The sequence below is a fragment of the Caenorhabditis remanei genome, chromosome IV, assembly GCF_010183535.1.
Source record: "Caenorhabditis remanei strain PX506 chromosome IV, whole genome shotgun sequence".
Taxonomy (NCBI): domain Eukaryota; kingdom Metazoa; phylum Nematoda; class Chromadorea; order Rhabditida; family Rhabditidae; genus Caenorhabditis; species Caenorhabditis remanei.
Genome location: NC_071331.1, coordinates 3194278 through 3215679, shown reverse-complemented (window position 1 = coordinate 3215679; position 21402 = coordinate 3194278). Strand labels below are relative to the sequence as shown.

General features: G+C 35.8%; 4 protein-coding genes across 4 annotated transcripts; 3 read left to right on the top strand and 1 right to left on the bottom strand.

Moving 5' to 3' along the window:
* Positions 1-1286: 1286 nt before the first annotated feature.
* GCK72_012312 (uncharacterized protein) lies at positions 1287-2760 on the top strand (the record flags this gene model as incomplete). Its single annotated transcript, XM_053729007.1, has 3 exons — positions 1287-1606; positions 1667-2093; positions 2143-2760. 3 exons carry the CDS (start codon positions 1287-1289, stop codon positions 2758-2760), a joined length of 1365 nt encoding a protein of 454 aa, XP_053583779.1.
* Positions 2761-5044: 2284 nt separating this feature from the next.
* GCK72_012311 (uncharacterized protein) lies at positions 5045-8089 on the bottom strand (the record flags this gene model as incomplete). Its single annotated transcript, XM_053729006.1, has 3 exons — positions 5045-5242; positions 5296-5505; positions 7640-8089. 3 exons carry the CDS (start codon positions 8087-8089, stop codon positions 5045-5047), a joined length of 858 nt encoding a protein of 285 aa, XP_053583778.1.
* A 3265-nt stretch (positions 8090-11354) lies between these two features.
* Positions 11355-11996, top strand: GCK72_012310 (uncharacterized protein; the record flags this gene model as incomplete). The annotated part of the gene is made up of 2 exons (XM_003093099.2): positions 11355-11410; positions 11462-11996. 2 exons carry the CDS (start codon positions 11355-11357, stop codon positions 11994-11996), a joined length of 591 nt encoding a protein of 196 aa, XP_003093147.2.
* Positions 11997-12076: 80 nt separating this feature from the next.
* Positions 12077-12985, top strand: GCK72_012309 (uncharacterized protein; the record flags this gene model as incomplete). The annotated part of the gene is made up of 1 exon (XM_053729005.1): positions 12077-12985. The coding sequence occupies one exon, from the start codon at positions 12077-12079 to the stop codon at positions 12983-12985; it is 909 nt and encodes a 302-aa protein (XP_053583777.1).
* Positions 12986-21402: the final 8417 nt, after the last annotated feature.

Sequence of the window (21402 nt, the reverse complement as noted above, 5' to 3'; positions counted from 1 at the left end):
CCAGGAATAACGGAACTGTATGCAAAACAGCTTTCATAGATGTGATTGGAAATTAAGTTTTTGAAACATAGAAAAACAACTTTCTGTAGTCTCTACCACGAGTGTACTGTTTCAGGAAAGCAGTTTCAACTGAATGTTACATCGCGTGAACGATTTTTATTAAATTTTTTTTTTCAAAATCGAGTATTGAGTTCATGATTACATTTTGCACAGATACTGATAGAATTTCTTTTTTAACTTTGTCCACGTTTCATTAATAAGATTTTATTGAAAATTATTGCTACATAGGAGCGCCCATTGAATAAATTTTCAGTTCAAAAAAAAAGATCATTGCGAAACAGTCATTTTTTCTCTGATGTGAGAATTCAATAAATTTTCTTCGTAGGCTGGACAAAATTACGTGCATCATTTTTGGGGTGAGATTTTCGGGCTAAAAGAATATTTTGAAAAGAGGGATGTTGCGAACGAAATAGTGATGAAGATTGCGGAGAAAAATCAATATTTTGTACATTGCGAGATAATCGAGAGTTTCCTGAAACAGAAAAAAAATTATATCTGCTGGCACTCCATTATCTCAAAAAGTAACTAATTCTTCTACACTCTTTTCATGGAAAACATTTATTTTTAATGTTTTACACTGTTTTCTATCATTTAGCAACACACTTTTACCCACCATCAGCTACAGGAACAATTTTTTTCTCAGCAGATTGAAGTCAGTTCCGTGATACATACCAGCGTGCAAATTCCCGCCCTGATTCAAAAAATACTGGTTCCTGTTTCAGAATTTCCAGATATCTTACAGCTATTTTTGAGATACAATTCATAAACTCTCCTCTTTCCTTATTTAAGATACGTATGATTTTTATGACCCGTAACACAAAAATACAAGAATACAGTATACTTGCCAGAGTACTTAATTTTTTCCACTTGTCATTTACTAAGGTATCGGGTATACTCTAGGGTATACTGTTAGCTGTTTAGTCAAGATACAGTATCCATAATTCATTGCTATCTTTCAGTATCCATCTTGTCTTAAATATTGTGGGCGTGTCATAGGTAGGTGGGCTCCTCCCACAACACATCCTAATCCTGCTGGTCAGACGGTTTTCTTGTCATTAGCTCTTTTTTTGTTGTAGTGGATGGTGACTCAGGTCTCCCTTCATTTCAATTTGTACTTTGGTTAGATTCCATTTTCGCATTACCTCTGTTTCATTTTTATTTCTTTATGTTTATATTGAAACCGATTTTCGGTAATTTGTTTTTACGCCTATCCTTTATTTTCAGAAATGTACCCCAATCCATTTCCTCAGTACCCATCAGAAGGCTTGACGGATCAAATGCGGATGAATCAACAAGTGATGTGGAATAACGGTCAATATGGATACCCCCACAATAGCTTCAAGAATACACATCAATATGCAACATCTCACAATCAGGATTGGAGCCAATATGAACCAGCCCATGAATTCCAGAGACCACAACTGCCGCCTCAACCGCAAACGGTTTTGAACAATCCCGATAATATCAGAGTAACATTGCAAGATGAAAAAGAGTGGAAGGAACTGCATGAGCTGGGAAACGAGATGCTAGTTTTATCAGTTGGAAGGTAATTTTCCTATAATTATCTTTTTTCATAATTATCTTTTTCTTAATTATCCTTTTACAGAATGCTCTCCCCACAACTCAACTACCTGGTCACTGGTCTCAATACACACGAAAATTACTCATTCGGCCTAAAACTCAAGCGACTCAACACGAATATTTTGAAACGCGTTGAGGGGGGTTGGGAAGAAAGTAAAATTAAGGTGAAGGCGTCTTGGGAGAGCAATGAGATATTTTTGGATACTAAGGAAGGATTTGTGTGGATGGAGGATGAAGTGTCTTTCGAGAGAGCTAAAATCTATTCTGAAAAGAAAAGAACCAGAATAGTGACAGAGACTGAGGAGAAAAGACAGGAAGGACTTCTTATCAACACCCGCTGCCGCTATATTCCAGTCCTCAGTATCTATTCCCAGAAATCTGAAATTGCTAGAGAGTTCCTCAAATCATTCGAAATCGAGAAAACACAGTTTGTTGCAGTCACTTGTGTGAAGGTATAATTTTTTTGTTCTCTTGCTAAATCGCATAGCATTTTCTTTTCAGAATACCGCTGTGGTAAACTGGAAAACTGCAAAAAACAAATTCGCGAGAGTTGATTATAAGAAAAATTTGAATAGGAAACGATCATCGCTAGTTTTCGGTTCCAAGGAATCAGAAAACGATTCTGGAATCTTATCGGCGAACAACACAATGGCATCGTCACGTGACTCAAAAATAGTTGCAAAGAGAAGGCAGGAGGATTCGGAGTGTTATCAGGCTACCGTATCCACAATGGGTGTTCCTCAAAGTAATGGTAACTCAAATCTGGAATTATTGTTGACTCGTGGACCCTCAACCTCCACAGTCGCACATTATACTCCAAATTTTTCAAACTACAACGTGACTCCCGGTGTTCCTACTTTTGCTTTTTCCACAGAAAAACTGAGCAACGGAGCACCTCAGTACTCGATGAATGATTTTAGGCCACTTGATCAAGCATCCATGGCTACCAATAATTTGCTCATTTCATTGCAATCGCAACCAATTCCATGCAGAACCGTCCACCACAATATGGAACAAGCGGGACACCAAGGAATCACTCGGCCTACCGGACCATCCAATAAGTCATCGTGGGATAATAATAATGTGACTCTCGATTTCAGTCAAAACTCCAACTATTAATTTTGACTATAAATGGGATTTAAACTTTAATATTTTTAACTGTTTCTCATAATAATTATAAATGAAAATATTGTTTTCTACCACTAGTTTTTCGTTGCTCATTTCATTAGGCACGGAACATTAGCTCACTAAAACAGATAGAACATGAAACATATGAGAAACAGAAAAAGTAAATTTAGTGATTCCAAATATCAACCAATCCTGCCCTTTTGAGTCATCTATCTATTAGTTGTTTTTTCTAGATTCCAGTAAAAGGAGGCCACTGACGTTTTTCGATAGCCGCCAGTTAGTTTCTTTGATATTTAGAACAAAATTCACAGTTTCATCCTGCTCATTTCACTAACATCTCATGGCTCTTCAGTTTCCTCTAAGAATTTCTTTTGTAAGATTTGACGCCATATGTTTTTATTGCTGCAGTAGGTAATACATACATTTTTCAGTAGATTAAGGTAAACCCAGCAATATAGAAACAAGCTCCAAAAAATCAAAAAGACAACAACAGCGTAAAACTGTAAAATTCAGGTGAACACGTGGCACCCTGGTTATTTCAATTGGAATGTTTCAATGTTCCTTAGTTGCGAAATGAAGCAACTCTTCCCATCTTTTTTGCAGAGTTGCAACGGGCCGGGCCGGGCCGGGCCGGGCCCGGCCGAAATCAGAAATTCTCCGGCCCAGCCCGGCCCGCGGCCCGGCCCGAGCCCGGCCCGGCCCGTTTCGGCCCGGATTTTCAGTACTAAAGAATTTCAAAATTTTTTTTCGAATTTTTTCCGATTTTTTCGGAAAATTGGAATTTTGGGGTCTCATATCTCAATTTAAACGCATTTTTTTTAGATATACTTGGGAAAAAAATTTGGAAAATTTTTGAAAAAAAATTATTGAAATAAAAATTCTAGTTAAAAAAATTCAAAAATTCAAATCCGGGCCGACCGGGCCGGGCCGGGCCGGCACTTTCTCGGCCCGGCCCGGAATCTTGCAAGTATGCTTTTTTGTTTTGATTTCTACACAGATCGCTAGTTCTACACAATTTTACTCAACTATTATGTGTTTCAGAAATGTTGCATTTTAGATGACATGAAGCTACTTGATTCCGATCGCCATAAATAAATGTATATATATTATGTTCAAAAAACCAGAAGGAATCTGAAAATTTTTTATTCTTTCGATTTCGGAGCAAGGTATTCCAGCGGTTATGTTTAATAGAGTACCAATTTGTTTGAACTACCAGTACTCTCAAGTTTCAGAAAATCTGTATTTTGACCACATTTTGCGGCTACGCATTTTTTGTTTCGTAATCAATTTTATGAAGTACCAACCTGTCGGCTTCTGATCCGTTTGGTAATAATAGTTAAGTCAACAACCGGATAGCTACCGTAACAGTAACTATTCTTGTTTGGAAGTTGGAAAATAGTTTCGATGCTCTTAGACCGGAGATACGAATTACTAGAAACGGTGACTGCTAGGTTCGACTCTGTTCAAACCTGTCTGAGAATTTTTCGTTTTTTTTTTCAAGATTTTTCAGGGATGTTAATTTTGTTTTCAAATCAGCTATCAGCTTATCCGTTTTTCAATGTATTGTTGTTAAAAAATTACTGTGGAAACAAAAAGATAGTAAGTAATATAAATTCACTGAAACAGTCACGGTTTCAGATATTGAATATGAGAGTGTTCGATGTAGTGAAACGATTGCGTTGAGAATTCTTCTTTATTTTCGAATTAATATTATTTTCACAGTTTTGAGATAGACCGACACGGAGAAAAATTGAGTGAATCATCAAAACAAGAAGACTTATTGCTTCAAACGAAAACTGTATTCAAGAAGAAAAAATGTTAAAACAGTGAAAAAAATGTAGAAAAACACATAAAATAATCAAATTTGTTTCTGAATTTCGATATATTTGAGGCGCAGCACTAGCTAAACAATAACATTTTGAACTTAATAATAGATTTGAACAGCATCGAACCTAGCAGTTCACCATTATGGAAAAAAATATATAGTAAAAATAGAAATATAGTTCAACAGTGCGCATACTGGAAAATTCATCTCAACGAACGGTACAAACTCTGAAAATTATTTCAGCACTATCTTGTAAAATTATTTCTATTTATTTCAATTACACGTATTAATAGTGTAGTAAACGAAAAGTTTATCGAAACTGGTACAGTTTCAGAGATTGAATATGACAGTGTTCAATGTAAAAAAAAAACAATTTTTTTCTGTTTAAAAAAGTGAGGAATATCCTCTGATTTTACATTCATTGTTATTCACAAAACAAATTTAAAAACATCAACTATTATTAATCCTTCTCTTGAATGAACTCGTAGAAAATACCAAGTCGCCACTGATTGCTTTCTTCTTGAATACCGGATGAGTCAAATAGAATATCCACGGGACAACACAAGTCTGAGCGTCGTTTGCAAACGCTTTCACGATAACCAAAAACGAGAAATAGGAACTTGTACCATAGTACAGGACATAAATTATCTGAAAATAAAAATGTAGATAATATAATTTCTGTTATCAAGTAACAAACTCACTATAAAACCTCCATTTATAACATAGAAAAGTATCATAACTACAGTAGTAATTGTAATCGATAATTCCGCTTTGTAAGACACTGCACTTTTTTGGAAACTGATGAGTTGCGCTCTGGCCTTTGCAACTTTAAAGAATAGAAGAATATTGGCCAGAATTGCGAGTGTGAGCCATGCAATAGTGTTGTAGAGGTAGAAATATGAGTTTCGGAGCTGGAAATAGTGAAAATTTGGGGGCTGGGGTGTCTTTGGCGCGCGGTGACTCAATTTGTTCTTTGAGTTGTTTTTTATTTGCAAAATTTTTTGAAAGTGGTAATTATAACTTTACTAAAAAAATTGCTAGGTTTGAAGCACTTTCTATGATCACAGTTATCAAACATCACCGGTTTCAACGAGATCACAAAGCATTCGTCGATAAATTTTAAAATGTTTACTTCTTCATGTAAAATCTTACCCCAAACGCAGAATTTGCATATTAAATATGAATCGCGCCCAACGGATATGGACTACTAATTTGACGGCAAACACCAACGGCTGGAATAAGGAAAAATGTGAAACAGAGGGGATAGAGCCAGATGAGAGGCACACTGACGCGCAGGAGAATTGAGTTTATCTGCAAATTGAATTTAAATAGAAATTAGGTTATGCTGGATTTGTGATCAGTTCAGGGGTATTTTGAAAACGTGAAAAAATTGAAAAGATTTAGAATACTGTTTTAGTATGTATGTTAATAAACTGGAATAAGAAATACCTGTTAAACGCGGAAAAGTAGTTAGTGGAAAACGAAAGCTGTTTCATGAGGTCCACTTATAAACTGTTACTCATCTGCACCGATAACATAAGTAAACTTTTAAGTCAAAAAATAATTTCATTGAGCCAGTAACGTTGCCAAGTCGTACTTTTTCTGTTACAAAGAGGAAATATATTCTAATTCACTAAAATGTTACAATGTGCACAGTTTTATTATACTTTCATTAAATCCTAAAAAGCTTGAACCCGAAATTTGCATTTTGAAAGAGTTTATATCACGGTGCTGTTCTTAATCTCATCAAAGCAAAGCTGAACCGTCAATTCTTTTTGTGCTCTAATTAGTGCCTGTTGTGATTCCGGTTAGGGACACCACCCATATTGAAGCAGGCCAGAAATGGGAAAAAATAAAGCTTCCGAACCCGGCTCTGGTGTAACATTTATTGATACTGGGAACGACAAATCGGTTGTTGAAAATTTAAGGACGATACACGTTTTCAATGTAACCGAAAATTCTTGTTGCACAAACAATGTTGGTCTGAACATCTGGAATCGGAAACACCGGGGGTTTGTTTTCCAAAATGTCATAATAATCATAAATGTTCTGTTTCAAAAAAGGCATATAATTCTAGTTAATATTTTGAATGCAATTATTCTGCTTTGGTGTCGGAATTTAACTTTAGAACTCGGAAAAAAATAGAACTGAGACAATATAGAACAAACAACAATAGAACTGTTACAAACTGGAACTTTTATAAAATATAACTCTAGTTCTGCCTTTAAAATGCTTATTGGGTTTCAAAGACATCTTCTCCATGAAATAATTGTCTAAGTCGACTTTTCTCCTGAAGAATTGGTTGTAATTCTTCTAAAAAGCCACGAATACAAACGCGCTCAATTCGAAGTAGAGTTCTATGTTTTAGCAGTTTCATTTTTTCGTAGATCCACTCTGTTCAGTTCTACCATTGTCTGTTCTATATTTTCATAGTTTTATTTTGTCACAGTTTTATTCTTCCGAGTTTCTGAGGGACTACCACCTTTTAAAAATTTGATGAACGTAAATTTATTAAATGAAACCGAAAATTCTTGTTGCAAAAGCAGTCTTACAATTAGTCTAATGTATCCCTCATCTACATTGGTAACAATCGGAATCCCCGGTAATTTTTTTTTTTTGAAAAATCCTATCAAGTCATAAATGTTCTGTTTCAAAAACGGCTTATATGTACTTTTAGTTGATTTTTGAATGTTGATAAGTCGCAAAACACCAATTGAATTTCGGAAAATTCTGAAATTTGTGGAAAATAACTTCCTTCGAGAAATAAAAACTTTTCAAGCTCAAAATGCGGACCTTGGTCGGCTAGGTCGGTCGGCGGTCGGACCGAAGCCGACTGGACCGAATTGAAACTTTGGTTCTAAAATAATCACTTTTAGAAAACTTCAAGCACATAAGTTATTTCAATGAAACCGAAAATTTATGTTACAGAAACAATTTTGGTCCAACAGTGCCAATACTGTTAATTTCTGTCGGTACGAAATTCTATAGATGAACAGATCTATGATTACCTACTGTTCCAGGTCTTCCCCCCTGGGTCATCCTCACCTTAAAATGATTCCTTGGAAACGAGACCACCACCAACCTCACCACAGGCATCAGAAACGGAAAAATCATCGCACAATAATTTGTGTAATACGCCATCATAAATATAAACTTCAAAAAATGATTCGGCTCAATTGATGCACACCATGAAGTGAACAACCCGGTAGACGGAAGTCGAACCATAAGCCAATCGAATAAGAAAAAGATGAAAACAGTGAGTTGTGATAATGAAATTACTAGAAACACATGTTGATTCAATCCTGGCTCCGGTCGGGTCCAGTTAGCCGATAGGTAGACTGAGAATATCTTGCAGATGACGTGAAAACTTGGAAGAATGTAAACCCAGGGAAGGATTGCACATATTTGAGGCCAACCGTTCCATTGGATACGGTAATTCATATAAGTCTTATTGAAATGGATAGTATTCGGCCATAAAGTTAAGTTGGAAGACATGTAACTGAAGTTTGAAATTGGATGAAATGAACAGAATAAATCACGAATTTTCTAACTCGAAGACAGGTGCAACCCTTAATAACTGGTTAGTCTCCTTACTTCTATGCTCAAAAATCGACCAATTTTGCAGCTGGAATGATTCAGGTTAAAACTGAAATGTTGGCGATGTTGTGCCACGGGAAGGGCAGGTGCATGACAACACAAAAACCAAGGGGAATAAAATTGGGATAAGTGTTTCATAACACGGTTAGGCTAAAAATAAATGTATTATGATTGGAGCAAAGTTTAAATATTTCGGTTACAAGGAGGTATGAATTAAGAGGACAAGAAATGCAATTATTCAAAATGTCTACTGATATCAGTAACTGCCACTTGAAACTCAATAATGTTTTATCAAATTTTTTCAGTCAATTGATACTGAGTTTATTGCCCAATGAAATAAAGAAAATAGTTAGAAACCAATAAGAAACAGTATAAATTAAGTGAGTTCTTATAGAAATATCAAGACCAGAGTTGTGCGGAAGTTGGAAGTAAAATTTTAAAAATGGAAGTTGAAAGTCGGAAGTAGATTTTTTTGCAAACATTTTAAAACTGCAAGAAAAAGTTTATAAAATTCGCGAAAAACAGTGGGAAATTAGTTTTTCCATGTGTTTTCGCGAAATGTGTTCTTTCCAAATTCCACAGTTATGGAATGGCGAAAGTCGGAAATAAACTTTCTTATCCGGAAGTCGGAATTCCGCACAACTGATCAAAATATTCTGTTACTACAATTTTTGCAGATTCAATCAATGCACTTGTAAACTGAAAACCCAATGTTTCTAGAATTCTCGAAGACGCAGAATTTAGTGATATACATCCTTAGTGAAACTGAAAAAGTTTTAACTAACAATGAGAAAAATATGTTTCAACCAGTTTTCATAAATTTTTGTTGAAACTATTTGTTTAGTGCTATGTGTGAAATGTGTGAAACGATTAACAAAACAATAAAAATGTGTCTCTTGATCATTTTCCGAAAAAATACATTATGGAGAGTGTTCAACTCAAACCAAATAAGAATTAGTGTTAGATTTGAAACAGAAGTTCGAATTGAAAAATCAGAAGACCGATAAATTGTTACAAACTTATAGAAATCTAGACACACTGGAGCTGTCATAGTTGGGAATTGGTCATTTCTGGCAAACCCTGGATTAACATTGCTGAAAAAAAACCTTATTCTTTTTAGCAGAGATAGAAACAGTATGCATTTTGTTAGGAGTCCTTCACAATAAGAATAACGGGTTTCCACCTTTTATAGAATATTCTCAATTTTCCTTAACCAAATTCTTAAAAGAAACTCTTTCAGAATAGGAGAAGCCTTGAGAAGTCAGGAATCTGAAACTGATAAGAAATATTTTCAAATTTTATGATTCGAGAAAATTCACGCACAACATAAGTTCAAATAGTTTTGTTACTTTTCCTGAAAAACAAAAAACAACATGTTTACAACTGTTTCAAAAACTTTTTTAATGTGTGTGCCAGTTCGCAACACTCGATGGTATTGTGAAAAAAATCAACTAATTATTAGGAAAGTATGAAGCAAAACAAAATTCTAACAGACATTTTACTTTTTCAGTGTACAAGTTTCTCTAGCTCTTCAAACTGTAGAATACTTATCTACTGAATGTGGATCAAATTTCTTTAGCCAATAAATATATAATAACATTTAGTTTGACGTTTTTTGAGTACTATCTATCGAAAAATTCAATGAAATTTTCTGTTTCTGAACATTTGTGAATTAATTTTCGAAAAAAATTGAGAATGACAAAGTTAACAACTTATAGAAATCTAGGCACACTTGAACTGTGAAAATTTGAAATCGGCATACTTGCAACGGGCCGGGCTGGGCCGTGACGAGAATTTCCAAGGCCCGGCTGAAAAATTTGATCTGAAATTTTGAACGAAATTTTGATTTTTTTTTAATTTTTTCCCAAAAGTGTCGCATTTTTGACTATACTTCGGAATTCAATCAAAATATTGTTATGCATCAAAAAATTGAAATTTTTAATGTAAAATTTCAAAAAAATTCAAAAAATTTGGTAAAAAATAGGTACCTTTTTTAAGCCGGGCCGGGCCTTGAAAATTCTCTACCGGAAAATTCTCTTTAAAATTTTGATGATTCGAAAAAAATCATGTACAGTATTAATTTCTAATAGTTTTGTCGGTTATTTCTGAAAAACATGAAACACATTTTTGCAACTGTTTCAAAAACCTTTTTAATGTGTCTGTAAGTTTGGAACACTTGGTACATTGTTGCATGGTGAATTACGTCTTCAACAAATTTTATAGAAGTGTATAAAACATAACGATATTCTAACAGAAATTTTTACTTTTTCTCATTATTATTATTATCAACCAATACTTGAAAACAATAATTTGTTTTCAAAACGAATTCTTAAAATTGTTGATGAAAAATATATTTGGCACATCGAAACCCGAAATATATGTTTCTTTCTGATTGAGAATGTTTTCAAAAATTGAGTGGTTTCTTTTCGAAGATTATGATGAATCAATAATTTTTTTTGCATAAAAAGCAAATGAAGAAAATCGCTAAAACAGAAAAATATATATTCGGTGTCTATCACAGTGTACAACTTTCTCTAGCTCTTGAAACTGTAGAATAATTATCTACTAAATGTGGTTAGCAAAAAAAAACCTGACTGAACTGATGTGATTAATTCTCTCTGGTCCCGGACGTTTGGAAACCAGACATCTTGACATTTCGCCACTAAACATGAAACAATACCTACAAAATAAGGTTTTTTTGCGTTTTAAGTGACATTTTTCTGTAATTTTTTCCATGTTTGGTGTCGAAATGTCATGGTTTCCTGATCTCAAAACGCCCCGGAGTCATTCTCACATGCGGTTCAATGCATTGTTATCAATGAAATAATTACTGTTCGATATATATTTTGAAAGAACTTTCATATAGTTTTATTTACTTGAACGTCCTCAAAACCAATCTTACAAAAAAAAAGACGATAGGAGACCCGTTTTCTTCCCAAAAAATGACCGGTAGGTCAAAAATTAGAGCGCGCACACGACACCCAAATAAGAGGACGACTTATTGATTCTCCACTGTCAAGATACCTCATTCTAGGGGTCTGTACACCAGTTCCTGGTTTTCTTCTTTCCTTTCTTTCTTATTTTTGGTGAATCTTAGTTTTATTTTTCCAGAAGTACAAAACTCAACTGAAAAATGTACTACCAACTCCAAAACTATAAAACCATGGCGTCAAACCTCACGAAGAAATTTCTGAAGGAGCAACGGGAAAACCGTGAGAAGTAAGGGAAATTACCACAATCAACATTTTCCAACAAATGAATTATTTCCAGACAGCTCGAATTCCTCTCCATGAAGACCAGATATCACAAGAATCTGGAGAGAGTCGTTCGGAGCCTGCGGGCTGAAAAGCGAATGAGCGAGCAGTTGAAGAAGAGACTTGACGATGCGAACAAATTGATCAAGTCTCTGAGCGAGCAGAAGGGTCTGACTGGTATCGTGAAACAAGAGATACCTGAGCAAGACACGCCGAGAGTTCATAAAAAGATCAAAGAGGAGATCGAGGAGCAAAAAGATGAGGATCAAGATTCCGAACTGGAAAAGCAGTCCTTTCCAATCAAGAAAAGCCCAGAAACAGTTGCAATTCACTGGTTGAAGAAAGAAAACAAACGATTGACGCAGGAATTGAGACTTCAGGAGTCGAGATCAAAACCAGAGGCAAAGAAGAAATCGGTACGGTCTCCCTTCTCCATACGGTCTCCCTTCTCCATACGGTCTCCCTTCTCCATACGGTCTCCCTTCTCCATACGGTCTCCCTTCTCCCTGCGAGAACGCCGTCTCCGTCTGCCGTCCTATATTGATTTTTAAATATTCTTACCTGTGCTATAATACCATCATCATCTATTGTGCTATAAATATCGACGGATTATTGGATACATTGTGAAAATATGCCAGGTGATTTTCATGAATCGGATCCCGAAGGGGAATTGTTATCGCCAACGGCTAAAAAACCCCGTGGAGGACAAAAAAGAAAGTTCGGCGCAGGAACCGCGAAGACCAGCCAAACAATACCCGCTAGGCTCAAATCTCTGGAATCTACGGTCATATCGCTGAAACTGCTTATCGAAGAGCAACGGAAGACTATCACAGAGCAAGGACAGATAATCGCGGAGATTCGAGGAATGTCAAAGATCACTGGAATTGATAATGAGGATTTCCTCCGCGAATTTCCTCCGCTCATGAGTTCACTCACACGAAAAACCAGCCCAAAGCAATGTGCACTGTATAATGAAGTTGCCAAGAGAAATCCAAAAGTCGTGGAGGTATCGAACCGTCTGAATCTAGTCACTGATATTATTGCATTCAACAAGAAAAGCTGCACCGCTGTCATAGAGAATTTGCCGGATAGCAAGGAAGAAAATCAACAGGACCAGGATAAGTCTCTTATTTCTAAATTTTCTTCAGATTGTTCTCTCCCTATTCCCACAGAAATTTTTCGTGTTAAATGCAAAAACGAGTCCAGTATCTCAAGACCCACTAAGGTCCGTTTTGGTAGCCAAGTGGAAAGAGACGATTTCTTGAAAGGTTTTTACGGAAGCTGGGTCAACTACGCAGGTCGAAAAATGGGGCCCCGTCCTGTTAGAGCGCGGCGCGATATGACTAGGGAAGAACTCAATGTTCTATACGCCATTCGGAAGGAGGTCTACGATGCCAACACAAAGGCTGGTCAAATCAAGTTTGTCGTTCACGATTTAAAAATCGTGGAACTCAAAACCCCGCGCCCTCTTCCTCCAGCCAAGCCTTTGCCTCCGGCCTCTTCAACCGCTGCTCCTGCAGCTCCGGCTTCCCTTGCCTAGGAACGCGGCCGCCACTCATCACCATCTTCCTCTGAAACCCAATCACTTGAACCCTCATATCACTCTACCTCATCGCAATCTTCCAATCTCCCCGCTCCCTACTGTCAGGCGGCCCCTATCTCACATGTACTTTTCTCATCACCGCCTAATTCTCAGTCTCCCTGCCCGCTATCTGTCATTCATTCCTCATCGCATTCATCCTACCATCCTCCTCCCAAGGCCCATACCCCAACCTCTTCCAAATCATCCAGACTCTCTTGTGTTCTCTCAAACATCCGATCAATCGCCACCATTGAAAGAATAACATTCCTTCAAAACCTTCTGGAAAAAAAGGGTATTCACCTAGCTTTCCTTACGGAGACCTTCCTATCGTCCGCCGTCCCCGAATCCATTTGCAATTCTAGCAACTTCTCGTGTCTTCGGTCTGATCGCTCTTCTTCTCATCCAAAAATCAGAGGAGGCGGATGCGCACTGTTCTACCGTAAGTTCATAAACTTAGTTAAAATAGATCTTGACGATAACGTTTATTCCACCCATTTCTGCGACATTCTCGTTGTGGACCACACTGAATCCAACGTCCGTTACATTCTTATCTATCGCCCACCAGACACCTCAAGTTCTCAGACACTGAACCTATTCAACCAACTTGACACTCTAATGGTTTGTCCCCAAAAGTCGTATGTATTACTAGGAGACTTCAATCTCCCGGGAATCCAATGGGCGCACCATTCTCGTGTTGATAATACTGGTCTATCAGATTTGACTGAATCTCACAATATGATTCAGCTAGTGAAATCCGCAACTAGAATCTCCCAACATGGCGCAGAAAACATGCTAGATCTTATTTTCTCCAGCAATCCTAAAGCCTGCTTCGACGTTGAAGTAAGTGAGCCCTTGATGATGTCAGACCACAACTCCGTTCTCTTCTCAACCGACCTCGCAAAAGAAGCAAGTTCGCGTCACAAAGTCAAGAAACTGCTGAACTACCGTAAATGCGACTTTGATTCACTGAATTCATATTTAGCTGGTTTCAATTGGGCAAAACAGTTTTCTTTCTTTGCAACTCTCGATACAAAGCTTTCTCACTTCTTAAAAATCTTTAATGAAAGCATCGATATGTTTACCCCTCTAATGAAAATAAATTCTAGGTCCGCGGTAGTAAGTCGGAAGTATACCTATAAACTCCTGAAGCGTCGGAACAAATCCTTTGATCCTATCAAGCTCAAATCCAAAGTCAAATCTTGTCTGAAAAACATACGAAAAAGGATAAGGAAATCTGAAAACGAGATAATTGGAACGGCAAATTCTAGAAGGCTCTTTGGCTTCGTCAAAAGAAGGCTCACATCTTCTTCCTCCATAACAAAGCTCCTTATTAACGGTAGTCTGGTCACTGAACCTTCTGAAATTGCCGACCAATTTATCAAAACGTTTGCAGATAGTTTCACAATTCCGTCCCCACCGCATCCTGCCCTCCCTCATCCAAAACCCAAAAACATTTTCGTGGATCTTTCTCCCCTTAGTGTGTTCCTAGCCATTTCTAAGTTACAGCCCAAAATCGGATACTCAACAGATAGGATCAACTTTTATATTATCAAGAAATGTGCAAACTCTATCTCCGTCCCACTTTCGCTACTCTTTACAGAATCACTGTCTGCCAGGAAGTTTCCCGACTGCTGGAAAACTGCAACGGTTATTCCGTTGCACAAAAAAGGTAGTATACTGGATCCATCTAATTTTAGACCAATTTCCTTAACTCATCCACTAGCCAGACTGTTTGAGCGAGTTGTTCTGAAACCAATTAAATCAGAACTCGCTGCTCAGTTATCCAAGAAACAGTACGGATTCTTAAGCAACAGATCATGCCCACTAGCCCTCATCGATGCTGTTTCTCAATACCATCTGACCCTCTCGAAACCTAAAGCATGTATGGATGTCATTCTAATCGATTTCCGTAAGGCCTTTGATTCGGTTCCACATAATCTGCTGTTATTGAAACTGATGAACTTTGGACTCGACTCGGTTCTATGTGATTGGTTCAAATCTTTTCTGTCCAATCGCAAATCCAAAATCAAAATAGATGACTACATATCAGAAAACAGTTTTCATAACATTTCGGGTGTTCTCCAGGGTACAGTAACGGGTCCATTCCTGTTCTTGGTGTATATCAATGACTTGATTCAGTCCCTTCCAACAGATGTTTACTCTATTGCCTTTGCTGATGATCTCAAGATCTACAGCGAAAACCCCTCCAGTCTCCAGAAAACTCTTAACGTTATCTCTGATTGGTGCGAAAAGTGGAAACTACAACTAGCTGAAAATAAAACAGTAGTCCTGCATCTTGGTGCAAGCAACCCACAGATAGATTATTTTATAGGAAACGCTAAGCTAGCGTCTACCAATATTGCCAGAGATCTTGGTCTTCTTGTCGATTGTGATCTGAGATTTGAAACCCACATAGCAAAAATAGTCAACAACGCAAAATTCAATTGTAGAAGAATCTTGAATAGCTTCCGATCAAACAATCCAAAGTTCTACTTCAAGCTGTTCAATTCCTTCATTCGTCCAACACTCGAGTACGCTTGCGAATTGTTTCACCCTTCAACCTCTCACATTACAAATCAATTAGAATCTCCCCTTCGCTTCTTCTCTCGAAAAGTCTTCCATAGATGTAATTTATCCTTCCAACCAATTTCATCCAATGCTCACCTTTCCCCTTATGAGCGACGCTTAGCAATCTCCTCCCAAATGTCCATGTACTATAGACGCATCATTTTAATTCTTAAAACCTATTTTAAAATTGTAACCCACCAGTGTCATTTCCCCAATCTTGCCTTATATGTAAAACCCGCGCTATCCCCCCGGTTCCCATATAGAATAGTACTTTGCGGTAAGAAAAACGATTCATTCCTCCATAAACATTTTTCGACCTGGGATAAAATCGTACCCTTCTTCCCTAAAACCGTAACCGAACAAACTTTTGCGTCTCGACTCCGCCAACTGCCTTTACAGACCATTTTTCCTAAAATTTGAGCACTGGACTCTTTGCGGGTCCTATAGCTCATCTTACATATTTATTCACCCCTTCTTGTTGTATGTTCTTATAATTTTTGCCCGGTTCTTTCTTTTTCTCTCCCACAACAAAAAATATGAATAAATTATTATTATTATTATTATATGTTGTTCTGCTTCAGAACCTTATAATGAGTGTAGATAGTTGATTTTCACATTTCCCTATCATTGTTTGATGCTTTCATTTTCATAGAAGTAATTTTAAAATTTTGATAATTAATTTTTAACAATTGGACGGCCAGAACAACTTATATGTAAAACCATATTCAGTTTCATGAATGTTATGTAACAGAACAAAATGCAAATTTTTCTGTTTTGTGATTGTTTCTATAAAACTATTTGTTTTGAGTGTTTATGTTGAGAAAATCTCAACGCGCATTCAACTTCAACATCTTTAAGTTAGTGACAATACCAAGACTTCGACTTACTAGCGATAGCGTGTTACGATGCATTTTATTGAAAACTGTCATGTTTTGAATTTTGGAGATAAAATTCATTTTATGAGATTGAATTATTTGAATAGCGTTTTTCTCAATGCTTGCGGCAAATTGTATTTTTTGATGTTTCAACAACATCATATAGTTCTCGAACCAAATTCAATAATGTTGGACAAGTACTAAACTGAAAACAAAAAACTTGGAACCAGATTCCCAAAATAAAAATAAAAACACTTACGACTGTTTTGGTGAGAACGCAAAGTTTCAATCGTTTATATCCGTGACTTCAAGGATTCTCTCTAATCTTTTTGAACTTTGCAAATAATAGACGGAGACATCGCAGTGGCGGCAGTTTGAACTGTAAAAAAGGAATTAAGTCTTATTACAATAATAGTGAAAAACAAGGAAAAAAGGGAATTAATAGCAGAAAGTAAAATAAATAAACGTAATTGAATAAATTAGAATAATTTTTACAATCAATTAATGCATTTTAGTTTGGAGTGGGACAGAGGCCTGATCGGGGACCTGGCAACTGAAACTACCTGATAGTATTGGACAGTAGTTTTCAGAGTGTTAGAATCGTTGTCGATATTGTGTTGAGCGATTGTGTGCCCAAAAATAAGTTTCCTAGCGTTGTCGTTTTCAAATTACTGAAAACAGTTGTTGAAAACATTCAAGTTCCTGTTTCGAATCTGCCATAAATCGTGTGTTTGAAACATTGAAGACAAAATTTCTGAGTATACATTGTTAATAATTAAGGGCGGCTTTAGAACTCTCCAACGTGACATATTTTGGTTTATACCTACAATCGAAAACAACAAGCGGGTTGATATTTTAAAACCTAATGAAACAGAAATCTTTTGACGAATATTGCATAATTATGTTTTTCAAATTGTTTGTTCCAAACAGTTCTTTTGATTTCTAACAAACACATTCTCATCAAGTTTATCATGCGAATAGCTGTTTTAAATGAACCCTTTCTAAATTTTAACAAAAACTGTCACGTATACTTCCAGTGGTCCTACGTTCCGATATGTTGTTCTGCTTCAGAACCTTATACATAATGAGTGTAGATCGTTGATTTTCACATTCCCCTATCACTGTTTGATGCTTTCATTTCCATAAGAGTACTTTTACCAATTTGATAAATACTTTTAAACAATTTGAGCCAAATATCTATTCAACAACGAAACAATAAAAACATATTCAGTTTCATGAATGTTATGTAACAGAACGAAATGGAATGTTTTCAGTATTGGTTAATTATATGTATGACCAAAAAAATCTGGTTTGAGTGTTTCTGTTAAAAAACCTTGACGTGCATTCAATTTTAAAATTTGTATGTTGCTGATTGTGAGGATGCCAAGATTTTGTCTTACTATACAAAATCGTATTTTGTATAAATCTCACTATCCTGACAGCACTTGGAAACATTTCTGTGCTATTGAAAACACTCCTGTTTCAAATTTTCGAAATAAAGGTTATTTGATGACATTCAATTATGTGAAAAGTGTTTTCCCCCAATGTTTGCGGCAAACTTTTTTTAAAAGTTTCAACAACATCATATAGTTCTCGAACCAAATTCAATAATGTTGGACACGTTTTAGGTTGCAAGTTGTTGAAACCCGTGACGCTAAATTATAAAAACACGGCTCAAAAATGTTAGAACCATTAATAACCATAATTTGTCTATTTTATTTCTTTCGCATTCACCACCATTCATAAGTTATCAATTTCAACATGCTTTAGGTTTTGTGTTAACAACTTGGACTGGAAAATTCTGTTTTGTAAAATTCATTGTTAAACATACTAAACTGAAACCAAAAAAACTTGGAATCGGATTCCTAAAATGAAAAACTCATAATACTGTTTTGATGAGAACGTAAAGTATCAATCGTTTGCATCCGAGATTTTTTGGCGTATCTCTGATTTTTTAACAAAAGTGATCGTTTAATTCATATTCATCTCTGGAAATAATCATCCAAATTTTAAACGCATTATCTGTAACTGCGATTTATTTAAAAAGTTGAAAAGTATCATGGCGCTGTATTTGATTGCATAAGTCATTTACCAAAATCTCTGTTTCAACGACCTGATATAATTGGACAGTAGTTTGCAGAGTGTTATGCGCGGCAAATTGTGAAATTTTGTGTGAGAACAGACAGTTCATCATTACGGATATTGACTGAAATCTCTGTTTCCCACGTTTTCTAAATGATTATTTATCTGTAGTGGCTCTTCTGTTATGCAATTAGATGTAATTTTATGAAAACAAAAATAAGTTTCCTTGTCGTTTACAAATTACGAAAAACAATCGTAGAAAATATTCAAGATACTGTTTCGAATCTGCCATAATTCATGCGTTTAAAAATCTGCCATAATTCATGCATCATTTGGCTCCGCGACAATTCACAACTGCGACATTTCGCAACTCACGTAGGTTTCGCAACTGCGACACTTCGCAACTGCGACGTTTCGCAACTACACCGCATTTGCATATTTGGGTCAGTTGAAAATGTTGAGTGTACCGAAGAGTCTGGGAACATATTTGAAAACAATCAAATAGAAGAAAAAGTCATCTGACCCATTTTCTGGCAAAACAAGGTTAAACTATTGCTAGTTCTATGGTTGCGAAACGTCATAGTTGGGAAATGAACAGTTGCGAAGTGTCGCAGTTGCGAAACCTACGTGAGTTGCGAAATGTCGCAGTTGCGGAATGTCGCTGTTGTGAATTGTCGCGGAGCCCATCATTTTCTGTTATTGCTCTAGAGGTACATTATAGAACACACGTTTCCTTCCTGTCTTCATTTGTATATTGAAATTCTAGTTTACTTTGTGTGCTGGAAATCAAAAACGTATGTTACTGTTTCAAAAATAACAGAAAGCCTGAAACGTTGAAACATAGTGCTAGGAAGATTCACTCGGTTTTTAGGCTACTTTTACTTGTTTCCCTTTATTTGTGGAAGGTGTAACAATGAGTAAATCTCTGTAGATCCTTTAGAAAGTTTTGAATAAACATCTAGAAACAGAAAAAATAGTTCAATTTTTGATAGAGTTGCAAAATTTCAGATAACCGTGAGAATCTGATATTCTGATAAAACAAATTATGTTTTCTTGAATTTTAAGACAGTAGTTGAACTATCGGCGAAGTTATTAAATTCTTTCATGATTGTTGAAATCAAGTTTGTTTGAGAGCATAAAGCATAACCCAGCAGACATTTTGAACGACGGATAATCACTAATACATTTTTATAATTTCTCTAAGAAAAATAATATATTTTCGATTCATAATTATAAGTTCTAGACACCGACTTGTGAACTTGAAATATATCCAATAGTAATCGTATTTAAAAAAAATTGTGCTGTAGCACCAATACCATATAAGACAGGCTAAATTTCAAAATTTCAAAATTTGAAAAAAATTAACGCGTTCAATGGCGAAAACGTGGTTTTCTCACAGAAAACCTCAAATCACGTGTTTTCTAAATTATTATAAGATAATTCTCTTAATTTATGATTCGCTACTTCATTTATTGAAATAGTGAGAGAAATGGTTTTTTGTTCGATTAAATTAAATTTATTTCGTTTTAGTTTCGATTGAAATTATAATAACGTGACCTTCAACTTTTCATTTATTCAAAACACATCCACAGAATAGTCTCCAGAGGAGAAAATGTGAACAGAAATGAGAAAATAAACAAAATCACAGAAAAGACTCAAGAGTAAATTCTGTGGAAAATTACAAAAAAGTGAAGACAATTAAAAAAAAAAGTGAACCAGAAAGGAGTTTTCACAGATTTTCCTCACGAGGTAAATCTGTGAAATTACAAAATCTATTGAAAAGGAGAAATAGAACGTGAACTTCGATATCCGATATTGATAACATCCACGTAGAGCTCATCGGAATTTTCGTATCATCGGAGTTTTCTTCAAAAATAGATAGGTCGAAATCCTTGATTAATCTCAGACAACTGCATCCGAGTGGTCTAATCTGAAAATTGATAACTGAAATCTGTTGATTTCTTAAATGACTCACTTTTTGAAAATTGGGATTTTCAGCTTTCTCCCAAATAAAAATATAAAGAATCCACTGGTAAAAATAGTTCAAGTTAAAGTTACTTCTGAAATCATCTGAAATTTATACTCCTCACCTTCTTCTTATCATCTGTCACACAGAACGATTAAAAAAACACAAACAGACACCACCAGAAAAAGTTGGAATGAATTCTTAACAACGGACAAAAAGTCACGTAAATTCGAAAAAATGCCCCAAATAATATTTTTTCAATTCATTCCAACTTTTTCTGGTAGTGTGAGTTTGTGCTTTTAATGGTTCTGTCTGACAGATGATGAGAAGAAGGTGAGGAGCATCAATTTCAGATGATTTCAGAAGTCACTTTATCTTGAACTATATTTACGAGTGGATTCTTTATGTTTTTATTTGGGAGAAAGCTGAAAATTCCAAGTTTCGAGAGGTGAGTCATTTAAGAAATCGGCAGATTTCAATTATCAATTTCCAGATTATTCAACTCAAATGCAGTTGTCTGAGATTAATCAAGAATTTCTATCTATCTATTTTTTGACTCCGATACGAAAATTCCGATGAGCCCTACGTGGATGTTATCAATATCGGATATCGAAGTTCACGTTATATTTCTCCCTTTCAATGAATTTTTTGTTTTCACAGATTTACCTCATGAGGAAAATCTGTGAAAACTTCTTTCTGGTTCACGTTGTTTAAAACGTCTTCACTTTTTTGTTGTTTTCCACAGAATTGACCCTTGAGTCTTTTCTGTGATTTTCTGTTTTTTTCATTTGTCCTAATAAATAAGGTCACGTAAATATAACTTCAATTTAAAAACAAAACAAGACGAATTGGAATAAATAACAATAAAAATAACTTGGCTTTTT